Source organism: Haemaphysalis longicornis, unplaced genomic scaffold (assembly GCF_048455015.1).
Source record: "Haemaphysalis longicornis isolate Haplotype H1 unplaced genomic scaffold, Haemaphysalis longicornis Haplotype H1 scaffold_2, whole genome shotgun sequence".
Lineage (NCBI taxonomy): Eukaryota > Metazoa > Arthropoda > Arachnida > Ixodida > Ixodidae > Haemaphysalis > Haemaphysalis longicornis.
Window position 1 is genome coordinate 262207162 of NW_027526295.1, and position 16927 is coordinate 262224088.

The 16927-nt window shown below is 44.8% G+C and overlaps 1 protein-coding gene across 6 annotated transcripts in view; it reads right to left on the reverse strand.

The window, feature by feature from the left end:
* Positions 1 to 16927, reverse strand: part of LOC144170552 (uncharacterized) — a 43841-nt gene that overhangs the window by 21638 nt on the left and 5276 nt on the right. For 2 of the 6 annotated variants that reach the window (XM_077700412.1, XM_077700413.1), the window contains 7 exons: positions 16073 to 16111; positions 12686 to 12903; positions 10983 to 11101; positions 10819 to 10895; positions 2240 to 2362; positions 361 to 445; positions 176 to 270 (listed from right to left, as the gene is read on the reverse strand). In XM_077700412.1, coding sequence (XP_077556538.1) covers positions 176 to 270; positions 361 to 445; positions 2240 to 2362; positions 10819 to 10895; positions 10983 to 11101; positions 12686 to 12846 — 660 coding nt within the window. In that variant the 5' untranslated portion in view covers positions 12847 to 12903; positions 16073 to 16111. Of the gene's footprint in view, positions 1 to 175; positions 271 to 360; positions 446 to 2239; positions 2363 to 2442; positions 3326 to 10818; positions 10896 to 10982; positions 11102 to 12685; positions 12904 to 13675; positions 13830 to 13926; positions 15943 to 16072; positions 16112 to 16927 lie in introns of those variants that run through there. The other 4 variants (XM_077700410.1, XM_077700411.1, XM_077700414.1 and 1 more) reach the window with 4 other exon arrangements.

Here is a 16927-nt window from a genome sequence, read left to right on the forward strand (position 1 = left end):
AAGCTCTCATGTTGTGCCAAAATGGCCGAAACAGCATGCATTCCTGAACGTCTTGCAAGGAGCGCCAACCCATACAATCTGCGCAGTACCCGCCAAACAAGGCAGTGCACAGAGTGCTTAGCTGTGAGACTAGCAAATTGTGAATGCAACCATAATGGTCAACACGACAGCTCACCAGCTTCATCAAGTGCTGCTGGTCGGCAGGAAGGGCATCCGGCTTCATGGACAGGATGATGCGCTCAGATTCGGAGGAGCAGCTGATCACAACAGCTGAACGAGAGAGAGAGCAACCGCAGGGTCAGGCACGCTTCCTTTCCAAAGCAAAGCAGGTCACAGACTGATGTTGACAGCGTGCCTCACCTCTGACAAGGTCCTTGGTTTGGAACACATCGAAGGGGCTCTCGTGAGCAGAGAACGTGGGCACCTGATTCAGAGGGCAGAAGGCCTGGAAGAGCAGAGGCCGTCTCAATCAACAGGGAACAGGGAAAACTTCTTCACCCGCACATTCAACTAAGCTCGCTCGTCAGTGGAGACCGGTGGCAACTTTCCTCTTATTCCAACGCAAGTGCTTTACTAATTACATTACTATCTCACTTTCCTCTTATTCCAACGCAAGTGCTTTACTAACTACATTCTTATCTCAATCAACTTGCACACACAAATTTCTTTAGCAATATACCTACAATATTCTCACTAATTAGCTGGGCATATGAATCTGACTCGCAAGACTGCAGACTAAGTTGAGAAACAGGTTTTGTGCACTAGGAAGCACTCTCGACTTATCTGTCAGGGTTTGCCAGCCACTGGGCTGTTCAGATGGGTCAACACGCAAGAGAGATACAGAGAAACAGAGAGAGAAAGGTGAAACAAGCAGGCGTCTTCACCCTGGGCAAGGATCTTGTGCCTGCCCTTAGGTGCACCACCGCACGATTTTCCTCATCCCTGGCAGGGGAGGGAGGCAGGGCCTGCCCAGTTCTTAGAGCACACACACAGAGACGCGTGTCTTGCAGGAGACGGTGGCAGTCGTGGGAGCATCATCGTGTTTGGGACGTGGCAGGTAATGAGCCCCTTTGCGAGACAGTCCACTTTGCGCTCACTCGTTAACCAACGCAACACCCTTCATTTTGATTTCACTCGCATAGTCAGTCTTGCCGTGCCCTAGAAACAGCGTCAAGAGGACACACACTGGAGAACAGTGGCAGCAACAGGGAGCAACATACGCGTGCGCACGGGGGGCAGGGAGAGATATACTCACGCGCGCTGAAGGCAGCACACACCCACTTTTTGCTCGCTCTCAATAAAAACCCACGTTTGGTTTGTCTTTCTTTTTTCTGCGTTTCAGTATGCCTTTTTTTTTTTCTTTCTCTCTCGTGGAGACAACTCTCGCAATGGTCCTCTTAGGCATTCAACACTTGTAAGGGACACCTAGTGTTTTCTTGGTAGATGATATCTACGATGGAAAACTTCCCCTCCCTAGATGAGAAAAGCAGAAACATTAATGACGGCAGCCTGCAAAAACAACACACACAATTAAGAAAAGCCACAAGTGTCCTTGGAAAGCACCCGGCATTGTGCACGCAAGCACTGCAGCTGCCCAATCCACACTGCAAAGATAAAGTAATGCAGTTGCACTCTTTCCATGATACTTGTTCAACTCTTCATGGTCATATGCTAAGTGACCCAACGTCCCTTTGTTTTCATAAGCTGCTCGCATGGTGCTTATGAGATTTGTGCCCATCTGGACAGAACCTTAAAAACAAAATAGGAACCTATCCAATATTTGCATCCATTTTCTGGCTTTTCTTCCTGTCACGATCGTATTATTTAGCATTAAGACTTGGTCCCAAAAGCTTTTGAATGTACAGCACTACACGCTAGTGCAATGCCATACATTTGATCAGCCCTCATGCATCCAAGCTGGTTGGGCTTGTCAACACAAGGCCTTCTCCCTGACGACACCAAAATAACAGTTCCCTGCAGACCACATTTCAGACCCACTATAAAATTTCTCTCTTTTTTTTCCCAAAATGAACATCCAACAGGTCACCCCCAACTATGCCACAGTGGGGCTGATAAAGCAGGTAAAGGTGCTGGTCAATGGGCCATCCAGTAACTCACTAATTACAGGTCCCCACCACCACCACCACACACACTCAGTACAACAACACTCCCAGTCGATGCCGCACCCGAAACACAACGCCCGTCATGCACCACTAGCCGAGAGAGAGGGGGGGCTCACCTTGATGGCGAGGTCGTGAATCTCACGTCGCAGGCCCCCGTCCAGGCAGACGAGCGTGACAAAGAGGCCATTCTCCTGCTTGCCGCTCACTTGGCCAATGACAGTGTCGCCCTTCTTCAGGCACTGCAAACACCACCAGAACCGTTCAGGCTCCCCACATGCGCCCACTATGCCACGAGAGAGGATGCCACCGAAACACTTACGCCCCTGGCGGGTCTCATCATTTCGGGTGCACAAGCATCTTGCTTTTATAGAGCTTACGGGCCACGGGGGCCTGGTCCCATCTTATAAAGGCATTCCACATCACACAATGCCACGGAGTGCACAAAATTCTCGTATTAACTCTCACGGAGGATACATAAGTACGTCAAGTGCACTGAAACAGAAGTCCAGACAAGCGAGTATTACTTAAGCTCGGGATCGGCACCGTTACATACATCCTGCTCAAGAAAACAAGAAACCCCATGTACCCCCTCACTTGAAACACACCCAGCACTTGTTTTTACACGCTTCAACAACACAGCACAGACAGCCTGTGACCACCAAAGCGTTGAATGCGTGTGCTGCATTCGTCCCGCCATCTGAGTGTACCATTTTGCCAACGACATCATGTTCTAAGCCCACCAGAAAAATGCCGGCAGTGATGACAAAAGACAATCGTGTTAACGGGTGCTGCATGCACCCATTTTTCACTTGCGTTATCCGCTTATGTTATCCCACAAACGTCACCAGGTCTCACAACTTCGTGGATCTCTGGCTCATTCTTAATGATCCTAAAGCAGCAGCAGCAAATCCAGTCCCATATGTCCACAAACAGAAAACTGCAGCTAAAGATCACCTTTGTCTTGTGTTTACATGTGCCCCTCTTCACTACCAATGCAGTGCCTACTCTACCCATGCACTGCTAGCCTCTCAAGAGTTACCGATTTTGGCACCAAAATATGATGCAGCATCATCACACGGATGTTACTGCGATAGCCCCACCATTGTAGCACCTATGTCTGCTCGTGCTTTCTGAAGAGCAGCTGTCCTAAGGCAATATTCCGCAATGAGATGACACTTAGGTTCTGCTCTCCACTTCTCGCCCATAATGGCCATTCATGCTTAACTTACGCTGGAATTGCTTTGTCTCATTTGCAGTGTGCGTACACCACTCAGGTCCTATTTGCTGTCACCTGCTCAATTAAGCAAGGTGCCAGAAGAAAAATGCCGCACACACACATAGTTCTGGAAAGGAAGGAACACAGAAGCACCGCTCACAAACGTGTACGTAAGCGTCACACAGTCGTACAGGGCAAAGAGCCAACTGCTACGCCGCACAAGCCACACACCGCAAAGCTTATGCACACGAGTGAAGGACGATGATGTAGGAGTGGCCCTGAAGCATCCCCGATGAGGGAAGAATACCTCGCCACTGCTCCGTGCTCTACCAATTCACCCTTCGCCTGGTATGGCCGTGTGGTGCCCCTAAATGTGAATGCCTCACTGAATGAATGTGGACTTTAATTAGCCAGCACCCTTCCCCCACAAGTCCCAATCATAGCAAGTACACGACAGGTAGGCAAGTCGCTGACATGATTTGTTCAATGGCTTGTTTGAAATGGGCGCAGTGGCACCGATGGCCAAAAAGAGTTTTCATTGTGTTCTGTCCCAACCACAAATGCTCGTTTCTTCAACAAGCTTACCAATCGCTAACCAATGAACTTTCACTAAGTATTCAGCCAAAAAAGGTTGCCTCAAATTATGAGGAATAATAGCTTTCTGACACATCATGGGGAGACTTTTTTGCGTATTTCAAATTTTTAAAAATTCTTTTAAGATATGAAGCATATTTCTGTAAGAATTACTTCTCATTTACAACTAAAAGTTCTTTTTTTTTCTAATTTACAGTATTTTAAAAAGTGTTTAACTTCATTTATATGTACTACACAGTCAAGAAGGAACGCATTCAAAATTCTGCCACGAACTGAAATTTCTGCTGCTTGTAAATTCAAACAAAAGCAGGTGTCGTAACCAAATTCTAACCAAAACACACTTCCACTCACATGCCAGCAGTTTTTGGACTACCAGCCAGCAAAGATTGGCCCAAGTTGCAAGCAGCTTAAACTGCTGAATTACAGAACCCAATGCTACAATTGTTTTTGCATTTTGTGAGATCACACTGCACGAAGTGTGATATAAATGGCAAGAAGTTTTTCATTCTGCATTCTTTTCTAGGACCTGCATTCACGTTGCGAAGGCTGTGCAAACAACAGATTCATTGGTGTGCTCAAGTATGTGATGTAATAATACACATCGTGTAAAGGGACCCTGAACCCTCCTGCATGTGTATGGACTGTGCTGTGTCCACGAGAATTTTGTTACGGCACTATATGCCACGAGATAGTCAAGAGCTCATGTCTTTTTTACATTGCTAGAAACTAGCAGACTGCAACCACCATTGAAAAGTTTGCAATGCTTCATGCCTGGAAAGAACCCCATTTATGCTGCATTGTGCTGCTGGGCACAAAAACGCGGGTTCGATTACCGGCCGTGGCGGCCTCTTTTCTGATGGAAGCGAAAAGCAAAAAGGACCGTGTGTCAAGATTTCGGCGCACATTAAAGATCTCCAGGAGGTCAAATTTAATCCGGAGCCCTCCAATACAGCGCGCCTCATAACCTGGGTAGTTTAGGCACATTAAACTCCATAATCAACCATTACTTATCCTGCAGATATTTCATTTTTGGAAAAGTTGCAGGCTCTTGCATTGTGGCCAGCAACCAGAGCATGCGTCTTATTCCGGTCATCAGCCAGCTCGAGTAGTCTGAAAATATCGTAGCCGTGTGCAAGCAATAAAATTGCGTCGCGAACACACACCTACCAGCTGGATGCAGCAATGTGCTAAGCATGCCCAAATGATGTGCAGGCTGCGAATGGCAAGCAATCTCGCAGACAGCTGCTCCACTACTGATCATCAGGGCTCACTGATGGGTTGGCCTGTTGGTGCAAACTCAGTGCCACATGCATTGACGGAGCCAATTTTACACCTCAAATTGCGATGACTGAGGGTGAACGATTCCGTTAAATTAAAGCACTCGCCAAATATCTACTAAGGATGTAATGCAAGAGTGGAGCTGTGCAAGGTGTCTGGTTTCGAGGGATAAAGGGGCAGCCCACGCAAAGCAAAGCTTCCCGCCCCCGAAGCGGACAACAGTTGGCTGTTATTGTCAAACAACCAAGTAAATGATCTTACCCATTCTCATTTAAGAAAGCATTAAATGCCACCTATGTGCCAAATTTCCATGCAAACAAGCATGTTCATCTCAAATAATAATAATAATAATAATAATAATAATAATAATAATAATAATAATAATAATAATAATAATAATTTAGCTGTGCCTAACACGGCGGCATCACACTTGTTTGCCCTACTTGAGCGGAGATGCATGCAAAGTTGAAATATCATTAATCACAAGTGACATATGTCACGCATTGGTGAACTCTTTGCTGTCACTTTTTGATTCCGCACACGGAGCAAATATGTGGCAAGGTCATGCAATGCGCAAGACAACACAGAGGAGCAAGTGCCGGCATCGGCAGCCACAACGGGCAGACGACTGAACATGCAACACACCACTGCTGAAGAGGACAGGTTAGCGATGCCGCAAGACGCAAAAAAGCAGAGGCAAAAAATATGAGGAGGAAAAAGCTGCAATGCCAGGAGCTCCCAGCAAAGTAGCAATACTCAGCTCCGACATATCTCACAAAATTTGAAAGGGCATCGCCTAAAACCTTTAACATCGGAGGAGTTAAGCTGGGAACGTTGAAAATGATATACGAATGCATTTCTGTAGCCCCACTGATGTTACGTAGGCTGCCCATCCACCAAAATCAATGCTGGCAACCACAACAGTGAACTGCAATCCTTATAAAATCCACACACAAAAATAAATTCTACTTAAACCTTGATTCAAACTAAAACAGTGACAAGTGACCTACTTATGACATTTCAGTATGGAACTTTTTGCATATGAGGCACTTTGATTTTATTTCAATAGCGGGCTCTGCTGGTCCATGCAGAAAACAAGGACCGTCTAGCGGGTACTCAACGTAACGTTGTTGGTTTGGTTAAAAGCCAGGTAAATCAGGCACTTATAGGCACTTATGTACCTTCAGAACATATTTAGGTTTAAGCAAAAATGCTGCTTGATAAAATGCTGAAACACTCTGAGGGTGGTAGCTAGTGAAACTTGTGATTGAATGCTAAGACAGCCGTTCTTAACGATCGGAAAACGCTTGAAATGCAGAAGTTACCCATAACAATTTGCATAAAAATTTGTGTTGATATGTTTTCGGTATGCTTTCCTAGAATTTGAGGTGACAAAAATGTTTTCAGGTGACACTCTGAGCCTGTAAGTTCCGGCACTAAATGTCTCTACCTTTCAACTTTGCCTACTTTTGGTGGTGGTGGTGGTGGCAGGGGCCCTGGACTGAAGGCTTCTCCCACTTTCAAGTGCGAACCTCTTTTACTTGAGTAAATGTTTCACCACCACCACCACCATTTCAACTTTGCCTTTTTTTTGGTGCCAGATTACAATTGTTTCTTATAACTTATTTCAAAATTTTTTCCGGATTTTTTGCTACGTACAATACTTTCATGTGCATTAGCAAATGTATGCTTAAAAAAAGCCCGTTGGCAATCCCTTTAAATATTTTGTTATCTGGAGGCATGTTTAGGGGCTCGTGTAAGTTAGCTTCTTTCAGTATTAAACAGTAATGCGGGCCACAAACAGGACAAAGCAGGAGAAGGGGAGTTAGATGCATTAGCCTAGAATGGACTTAGTTAGAAACGTGATAGTATAGCAACCTGTCACAAAAACAAAGAGAAAGGGGAAAATAGTTCATTAAGGTTTTCGACAGATTTTAAGGGGGCAGTTGGGTTCTATGGAGCCGAAAAACGGTAAAAGAAAAGCGATTTCTCAAAAATGGCATTTTTGGCCTCCACGGCCATTTTTCTATCAGTCTGTAAATTTACTCATCAAAAGGCACCATATTTTGTTGCTATATTATAATAGCATTTTAAAGTGCACTCTACAGCTCAGTGCACTCTACAGCCTTGCAATGCAAAGCTAGCATTTCATCCTCAGATATCTTAGCACCCAGAGCAGGTACAACTTTAAGTTTTCTTCTCATACCGAAATGTGTGGAGAATACAATGTTGGAAACAAATTTTTCAAATGGAGGCTTTGGAAAATTATTATTGTGTTCAATTGGCACCACCTGCAAGCCACCTCTGGCAGGCAGAGCGCGGGAGAAGCGAAGTTCCCTGTCTTGTAAAACGACCAAAAATAGCTGAATCAAATTGTATTCTTTAGTCATTTGTCTGCCTAGCCACGTGGCAATTGCCATTCTGTATGGAGTGGTTATTTTATAACTGTGACCTAGAATAATGGCAATTAATCATTAATTAACTCAAAATATAATCAACTTACAAAAAATCTAATGGCAGATTTGAAATCAGCTCAAAAAGCTCTATAATGCCCTGCAGTTTCATTAAAATTGGTTGGTAAATAAAAAAAAATAGCCCTAAGACCAGGCTGCCCCCTTAATACATTTTCAGATGTAAGACAGGGGGTAGATTTTCCAGAACGATATCACCTTTTGGATTGAGGTAACAGTGCAAGGAAGGTCAATAGAACCACAAGATTTTCAGTTACACAAGTGGTAAATATGTTTTGGCTTTGTTCTCTTCCAGATTCTAAGGCTGAAATCAGTGAAGTTTCATCAACTTGGATGGTGAATCATACCAGTGCAATAAACCTAACTGCTTTGGATTTTCTCTGCATTTTCTCCAGGTAATCAATATTTTGTTAAGTACATAGATCCCAAAGTGTAGATGGCCCTGTTGTGTTATAGGAATACTTCACGCTTCTAAGCAAAGGAAGGAATTTGCAAGCATACACCGCCTTAATGCCCGCAGTTGCGGGTTGGACGTAACTGAAAACTCGCATGCTACTGCATGGCACACAGCACCATTTTTGTGGCTTATGAATTATGAAAGCCTTTAATTGGCCAATCGATTAAAAATTTTTTTAACACTTGCTTTCAGTAGTATAAATTCTTGAGCAGATTTTACAGAAGTAGTGGCATTTCCCTAATCAAATATTTGAAAGTTACAAAATTTTCAGTAAAAATGCTAAAATTACTGCTAACATATAGCTGTATTGCACTCCCTGATCTGTTTAGAGCCTAAAGAGGTATCAGGTATTGCAATATTTCGTGGGGTCAGTATAAAAATTTTAGCACAAAGAAAGTGAATCTGTTGCATAGCTTTGAACTTAGGACAGCCATATCAGCAAGCATTGAGTGCATGTTTGCAGGGATGGTAAAGTAAGTTGAATATGTAAATAAATCTCAAGCACACAGGTTTAAAAAACAAAAAATTTGCTCCCCCGACTGCCCTCCCTACTAATACCAGTGTAGCCACATGTGACCACATTTTTGGCGACACGCTGTACGTACACAGGCAAAATGATTTACGCAAACAGGATAATAAATTTCTTTAACAGGAGACTTGTTTCTCATATAAAGACAAACAATGGTTCCAGTGCAGTGGGTCAATGTAAATTACTAGCTGTCAGCATGTAAATTTAGGATGTTTTCCAGGTAACCGAAAGTTTTTTTTTTCTTGTTTTCCAAAAGTAACACTATTTTGCACCTGCATTGGGATTTTCATTCAGAATTGGCTCTTAATTGATGTAGAATAAACTGTTTCAATATACAGTGACCTGAAAGTGTGCAACAATATAAAAGGAGAGAAACAAGAAAAGAAATACCCAGAAATTCTTTTTGGGAAATGCCCAAAGTGTTAAAATGACATCACTTACATATATTAACTGCTTGCAAGAATCCAATTTTTTTTATTTTACCAGAACAGAAGAAAAACTGAGCCAGTTATGTTTTTAATAAGTTTTAAATAAGAAATTCTGTTGAATGCCTTGCTAATATCAAGAAATATAATGGCAGTCTGGACAGACATGTCTAAAATAGAAAAAAAAAAAAAAAATAGATGGAAAAAAAATGTTAGTTGCATAGTTGTGGGAAGACAGTTATAAAAATCAGATAGGAATGGCAACACAGCAGTTTTGCCACAATGCAAAGTATTAGCATGGTGCAGCCTTCTCACAATGTTTTTTTTTTTTTTTTTTTGTAAACTGCTAACAAGCACAAACGATTTTGCCCTATACTAAAGCCTCAGAACAGAAGTTGTTTTCAATTTTTGGAACTCCACTCAATGCCCAGTGGCCACAGTTATCTATTGAATAATCAAGACATTTTTCAAGCGCAGGCCAATGAAACAGCAATGAAACAGCACAACTTAAGCATGTAGCACTACAAATTTACACGAGCTTTGATCCTCTGCCTTCATTACACTCCTAACCAGTTTTCTCCAGCAAGTCAAGATGACATGCTCCTAATATTAGGCTTTACGGAAAACCTGAACACTTCTTACAGACAGTATGCAGTTGCCATTTCAAATTATCAGTTCACAGAATTGTTCCCCAGTCTCTTTCCCATTCAGCAGTACCACCTCTCCACCAGGCCTTAGTCTTCGCTAGTTCCTTTACTCCTCTCAGCCATTCTGATATTAGGGTGGCCCATCTGTTGCCCAGCCTGTGCCATCACACACCGAGTAAAACTGCTCTTCTCTTTTTAAATTGGAGCTAGAAGGTCTTCCAGATAATTAGCTCCCTAGAAGTACACCCACCACCCGTCTTTTTATGGCCCTCTGGCCAGAGCGAAGTCTTCCTACCGAGAGAGACACCAGTGGGACCAAGTTACCACCCCATAATGTTGTGCCCACACCTGACGAGGGTCTTTTTTTTTTACCTTTAACGCTTGCTTACGCCATTTTTAACCATGTGGTAAGAACGACTCCTGCATTACTGCATGTGCCACGCAGGTTTTAGAGTCCTGGGTTCGGTATAATAGCACTATTGCCATTAAACATTTGCCACGGAGAAACCATATAGGGATGTGATTCACTCCTTAAGACTTACTCATTATTTGAGTTCCCCTTGAATGTTCTACGAATTCAGCTTGTTTATTGTGGTTTCAATCAACACTCAACTTTCTCAAGGCAATTACATTCCCCGAGTTCTTCCAATGGGTATTCCTCCCCACATGCGATACTCAGTAGCCAGATTTAATCTGAAAGTCAATTTACAAGGTTTTTCACCACTTGCGTACTTCGCGTAGCAGCTTTTATCCTACCGGAGCACACATTGCAAGAAGAACAGCCCTACATTAGCTATGCCTGCAATACACTTGGTTTAGGTATTTCAGGTCGAATTTTTCAGAACAACAAGTAGCAGCCCGCATCGCATACGGACAATGCCAAGCATTTGACCCATGGTGTTGGTCGCTGGGTTACGGTAACTGACATGTTTTAACGATGTTGGCAATACTTGATTTACGCATTTCAGGTCAGAAACTTCCAAAAGAGTACCAATATTTCAGAAAAACAAGTGGCGTCTCATATCGCACATAGGCAACGGCCAGCATCTGACAAATGGTGCAGGCAGCAGGCTGGTACCTCGAAAAAATGCTTCTTCCGCTCGCTGGCAGGCACACTCATGAAGCTCTCCAGAGGAGGCATGACGGCACAGAGCTCTGAAAAGAGAGAGAGAGAGCCCAATCAGTGCCGGGTGGCAGAGAACGGGGCAGGGAAGAGGGCAGCAGCAGCAGAGAGGCCAGTACCTTCATTCTCGCCGTCCGTAGTGGCACACACGGGCACAGAGTCCCAGGCCTTGTACAGCATATCTGCCTTGCGTGCCAGAAAACGGATGAACTTGGACCGCTTGGCCGGATCCTGAAGCCTGGAGAGAAAACAGCGCGACCATCGGCACAGGTGACCTTCGCATTGCCATCACCAATAGGGGAGACGCGTGCATTTACTACTGGTGGTGCGCACATTTACACACTGCACCCCACCACAGCCCAGGCTTCTGCCTCAGCACGGCCCCAGGTCACTTATAGGCCAAGATCTATGAAAATGAAGCAGATTACCGCATTCACCGTATGCTGTCTTTCCCACACCATTAGCTACATAGTGTGATCCACCAGCGGGCCACCCACGCTACCCCTAACCTCTCCCTTCTTGCAACAAGGGACGGCAGCCGCAGCCATGCAGTATCCACGCCTTCCCATTCTCTGCTACAAAACTGTAGTGAGGGCCCCCCTTATTGATGCCACCCTGGATCGGCCCCTGCATCGGAAATAAATATTTTGAAACTAATCGCACAGGTAGCAATAACCACAATAAGAGATGAGATGCCTTCTAACTATACGCACGTTTACGGCGCTTCTGGAGAAAGTTGATACAGCTTAAAGGAATGAAGACAGACAGACAAAGAACTTGTAGTTTTGGTCCTGAGGAACTAGGTACGTTGGGGTTGTAGTTGCGAGCCGCTCCCACGTAGGGACAGGAAGGCCATGGCCTTCCACTTGCACTTGCGCAAGCAGTATGTGCTGTTCATACTTGGGCAGGCCTGATGATGATTGCTATTGGTTTTCCCCTTTGTAGCGGGGTGATGTGTGTCATCTTACCAAAAAGGACTAATGCACCTATGTTTTATACTCTTGGTTTAATACTACCACTGCTTAGGGCAGGCACAAAAAGCTTATTAGACACACAATACTTTTTTTTTTTCTTCTCCGTTACACGTTACAGGTGGGTAACTGTCCCAGGCAATATTCCCCTTACTGCTTTTCGTCCACCATCGACGGATTGCGGAGAGGCGTATTGCTCATATCACATGCTCTGGCAATTCTGCAATACGCGATGCTGTGTTTAAGTACAAAGAGGATTGGGAGGAAGCCCACAAAAGCGGCGACCTCTCTGTCCAACTCCTGGCCATCCAGAGGGCCTGCGAGGGCCATGGCCTTCCTGTTCCTACATGGGAGCGGCTCGCAACTACAACCCCAACGTACCTAGTTCCCCAGGACCAAAACTAGAAGTTCTTTGTCTGTCTGTCTTCATTCCTTTAAGCTGTATCAACTTTCTCCCACATGACATGCGAAATGTGCAAACTCAGCTAAGCTATCATTGTAGTCTGTAGTCTTGGTCAAGAAAATTCATGCTTAATCTAGGTTGGGAGCTATCTCAGGTAGGGCTTATACGCCTGTCAAACATGCCTATTTAGGCACCGAAAACTGTTGGTAGGCAAATGTTGTACATAGGTTTGTGTACACAGGAGCTAATTGCAACCCCCACCAAGAAAACGGCCTTCGCGTAAAGGTGCTTTTTGGTATTCCAAGAGACCCCGTAACTCAATCTGAGAAAAAAAAAAAAAAAAAACTGCGGGTCTGCCCCCTGTGCTGTGTTCATTCTAACTGCGCCATGTTACGTCACTCACACACACCCTTCCCCGCAGAAAGAAAGACCGGGGGGAAAGACTCACAGGGGGTCCTTGGCGTCGCGCTGCTTGCTGGCCTGCAGGTCGGCCCGGCTGATGCCCTGCAGGGCAAAGCCCACCCGCTCGATGCCATGCTCCTCCTTGAGCGCAGTCAGCAGCTCCTGGCCATAGTTGAGCAGCGGCTGCTTGAGCAGCTGGGGCTCCATCCCGTCCTCCGCCGCCGCCTCTCCCTCCTCCTGCTGCTGCTGCCCCTCGAAGTCGCCCTGCCGTCACGTCACACAAGCACTGGCTGAACAACCCCTCCCCAAGGGGCAAAACAGAAGCAGCAGCTTGGGCCCACAAAGCACTCCCTTCCCACGATCCTCTCGGCTCTAGACCTGCCCTCCTGGGGGAGACGTTGAGAATCGTGCCTCATGTACAGCAACGCCAACCCTCATACCTCAGACTTTGGAATTCAAGTAAAAACAATCTGAAAAAAGAAAGTGCAGTGTTTTTTTTCAAATGCACAATGACAAATCTGTGGCCAGCCACAGGCCCAGTATCTCCCTTCCAGAGGTTCATTACAGAGGTCCCCAGTGCACCCCCAGCACTTCTTTTTGAGCAACTTATTTTTACCCGCCAGGTGCCAGCTCATCAGCATGTTCATGAAAATGTGTTTACGCTTGAAAGAAAAAAAAAAATGGGGCCAAACATCAGGTAAAAAACTTGGTTAACTTGGACAATCTTTATACAGTTAACGATTTATTGACAAATAAGACCTCTAAAAATAGAAGTGCTCGCAGCCATACAACATTACTGAACAAGTATTAAGGCATGTTGGCATACTTTTACACACACACAAAAAAAAAACCTGCACAATACGTGTTAACAATCTGTTGGACAAGAGTTACGAGTTTGAATAAGCTTCTTTGTGTACTGAGACAATAGCACACAGAAACAGCGAAGAAAAAAAATGATTATACCTAAAAGGGAGCAAACAAATTTACTAACGGCTCACGGCCTTGCCAAGAATGACTGAAGGAGGCACAAACTCACCAGTTAACCCTACAAGCCTCAATTTCTAAGGTCACCCAAAGAATGAACCTCCCCAGGGGGGCACGAAATAATGCAAGTGGTGCAGGCCGCCCGTGCAGCCTTCCCTCGGTTGCCCACTCTATAAGAGGCCTCGTCCACGTCAGCAAGAACAATTGTTGCCCCCAGAGAAGCAGCATTGTCGAGCAAAAGGCACGGTACACGGGTGAGGAGACAAGAGCAGCGGAGAAAGGCCAAAGTTTAAACAATCCCACCTCAGGGGCTACCGGAAAGTCCAAATCCAGGCCTTCCGACATGTGGACGCTTCGCGCCTTAAGCGCAAAAGGCACAACACAAGTGCAAAGAGCTCTTGAAGGCGCACGGCAAGCTGTCGTGGACTGAACGCTGAACTTCTGACTTAAAATTCCCGTGAAAATGCCGACCACAAGCAAGTGCACAAATCGTCGCTGCTTCAATTATGCTTCAAAATGCTGGAGAGTCGTCCAAATCCCAAAGAGCAAAGTCTTTTCTAAATTGCTACTTCGTCTCAAGTGCTCCTTCCTCCCAGTGCCCTTTCCCAACAAAGGTCACAAAACGGCAGCTGCGAACGACGCGCTTCCCACAAAAGCCACATCTGCCGACAATGCTGGCTTTGTCAAAGCGTTTCAATCTCTATCGCACAAGTGTTCGGAGGTGACAGGAAAAATCAGTCACTTGACACTACATCCACTTGCACATTCAATTTGACAAGCACTGCGTTTCCCTTTTTCGCCCAGTAGCAGACTTCGATGGTGCTGGCCATTAAATTTCGGTCGCCATTATATTCCATAATTGCAGTAGCACCTGTGGCATTTTTTTGAAGTCTGTATACAATTCTGCTTAACAATTTAACTTCCATACGGGTTCCATTGTGTTCATACTTTTAATCCATGCATTGTTGCTATTTTATTGGACCCAGCACGCCAAAGGCGATTTCCCAATGTTTGCTCCACGTAATCAGCACCTGGTATCACCACGTTTCCATCTTGCTTTCCAAGAAATCTCGTCCCACGACAGGGTGCAAGGCAAGTAAACTTTCTTTCTCCTCAGCCGCATTCCAAAATAGGCTAAGAGGCACATAATTAGTGCATTTTGAGAAGGAGACTGCCAGTAGCAGAAAACCTTAATGCTTCCAGCTTATCTGAAAGTTGCCTTCAATGGCATTACTTATAGAGCAAATGAACCAAAAATGCATGAAGCATTCGCCTCCACAAGCATTTGCCATCAGCAGGCAAGGAATTCTCGGCAGCTCTTGCTTCAAGAAAAGTCCTCACCTTTATTTAAAGGGTGTCCCAGAACATAAGAACAAGCTGGCCTGCATCGGTAATAACAGTGCCACAAATGCTAATTATATACTACAGGTGGCAACAGTACAAGAGTAGAATAGAAAATGTCAAAGCCATGAAAGCTTGGATTACTAATTCCCATTTTTTCCTGACTTGCAACATCACAAATTTTGGAAGCTGAAAAGGGGTCCTTCAGAGCAGAGCCTTGAAGCATCTCATCTAGCGACTCTTAGTGAACTAATTTTTAAGACAGACAGCAGCTTTCAAATGCCATTAAGTAGACTGCCTTTATACCACCGGCAATCACCAATGCCTCATTTTCAACTCCAGTCATGTTTTGCCTTGGTTTGCAACTGCAGTCAAGGACTGACGAGAGAACAGCTGGCTACCACTCCAGCCACACCCATACCAACAGCCAACAGAAACCCGTTGCCAATGCTGCAGCTCACATGCTAAAAAATTCAGCAGCTCTGCTCCTTGCGTCATCTACATGATTGCTGGCTGCAACTACTCCCCATAACACCGCCATTGCCAAGGGTGAACTGGTTCTAAATTGTTTTTTGAAGTGAAAAAAAGGGAGGCAAACCTTTAAATATTTGAAGTAACAAAAGAAACAAAAGAGAGGCAAACCTTTTAATATTACCTACACAAGAATAAACTTAATCACCGAACATGGTCTCCTTTAGAGAATGCTACCGGGGGGAGAGTCAAAACAAACAAAATGACAGCACCATCCCCCACTTTTCAAGGTACTCTTCTTGATGAACAATGCAGGCCACCATGAAATCATGCAAGACTTTTACAACCTATGTGTTGATGGGCACCACCTCATAGTCAAGTGGCACTGCGCTCGATTCACGGACTCTCGCCTATCAATGCAACAGAAACGGATAATGGCTCCCTCTCACCATCCCTTTTAATCCTTGCTTTCACACTTCGCTAGTGGTGCTGCCAGTTTAACAAAGTTCAAGCAGAAGATTCCACTAAGCTATTTGTGCTCTGCTCAAAGGTAAATTTTTACTTTTGCACTCACACAGCAAAAAGCAGAAAGACAAAAAAAGGTCAAAAGTGTCAAAACTTGGCAAAGGTAACACACCTGAGGAGTCTGTGCACTGAAGCCTTGTTTCTCAAGACCCTGTTTCCAAGAGACAAGAACAATGGGGAAGGTGATGAAAAAAAAAAGTCGTCACTCATCAATAGCTGAATCAGCTGCCAACAAGTGTTTATTAGAGAACATGTTTTCTTGAACATGTACTTGAGCATTGCATTCTCGTCTGCAGTGCTGAAAGTGAAAGAAGGAAGCATAGCTTAAATCACAAGACTGGAGAGCTTTGCTCGGCAGAAACTACAAAATACTGTGCAGACATTTTTTCTGCCTTCCATAAAAGCTCTACCATGCCCTTACCCACATCACCAGACTCATTTTGAGCTAGGCACAGCTTTAAACTCAACTGGCCCCTGCCCCATAAAAAAATCCCTGTACCTACTTTTTGCCACCACATTAGGCCACATTTTCGGCAAAAATGACAAGCCCCCAGGAGTGCCAAGGGCACCAATTTAGTTACTGTTGCATCTGCTTACACTGCTGCTAGCCACACCTTCAAAGGCAATCAGTGTTTCATTAAATCACAAAGAGAAAATTGCTTTATGCACAAACAATGGCATTGCACGTAGGAACTTGCAGAACAAACGCAGTGCCGCATGCACCCGTTGTTAGGTCCCATTGTCAAGCGAACAGCAGCACGGGCACTTGATTATCGATCAGCGGTAAGTGCCATCACCAGTCCAGGCTTGTTCTTGCCTTTGTTTCTTTGTGTTCAAGTGACGTTTGTTGCTCGCACACTCCATAGTTCTCACAATTTTTGCAGCAACACAAAACTTCAGGACACACAAACATCCTTCCCAACATAAATGTCTCATCAAACAGCTCCAGGGTAGCACTGTGTGCTTC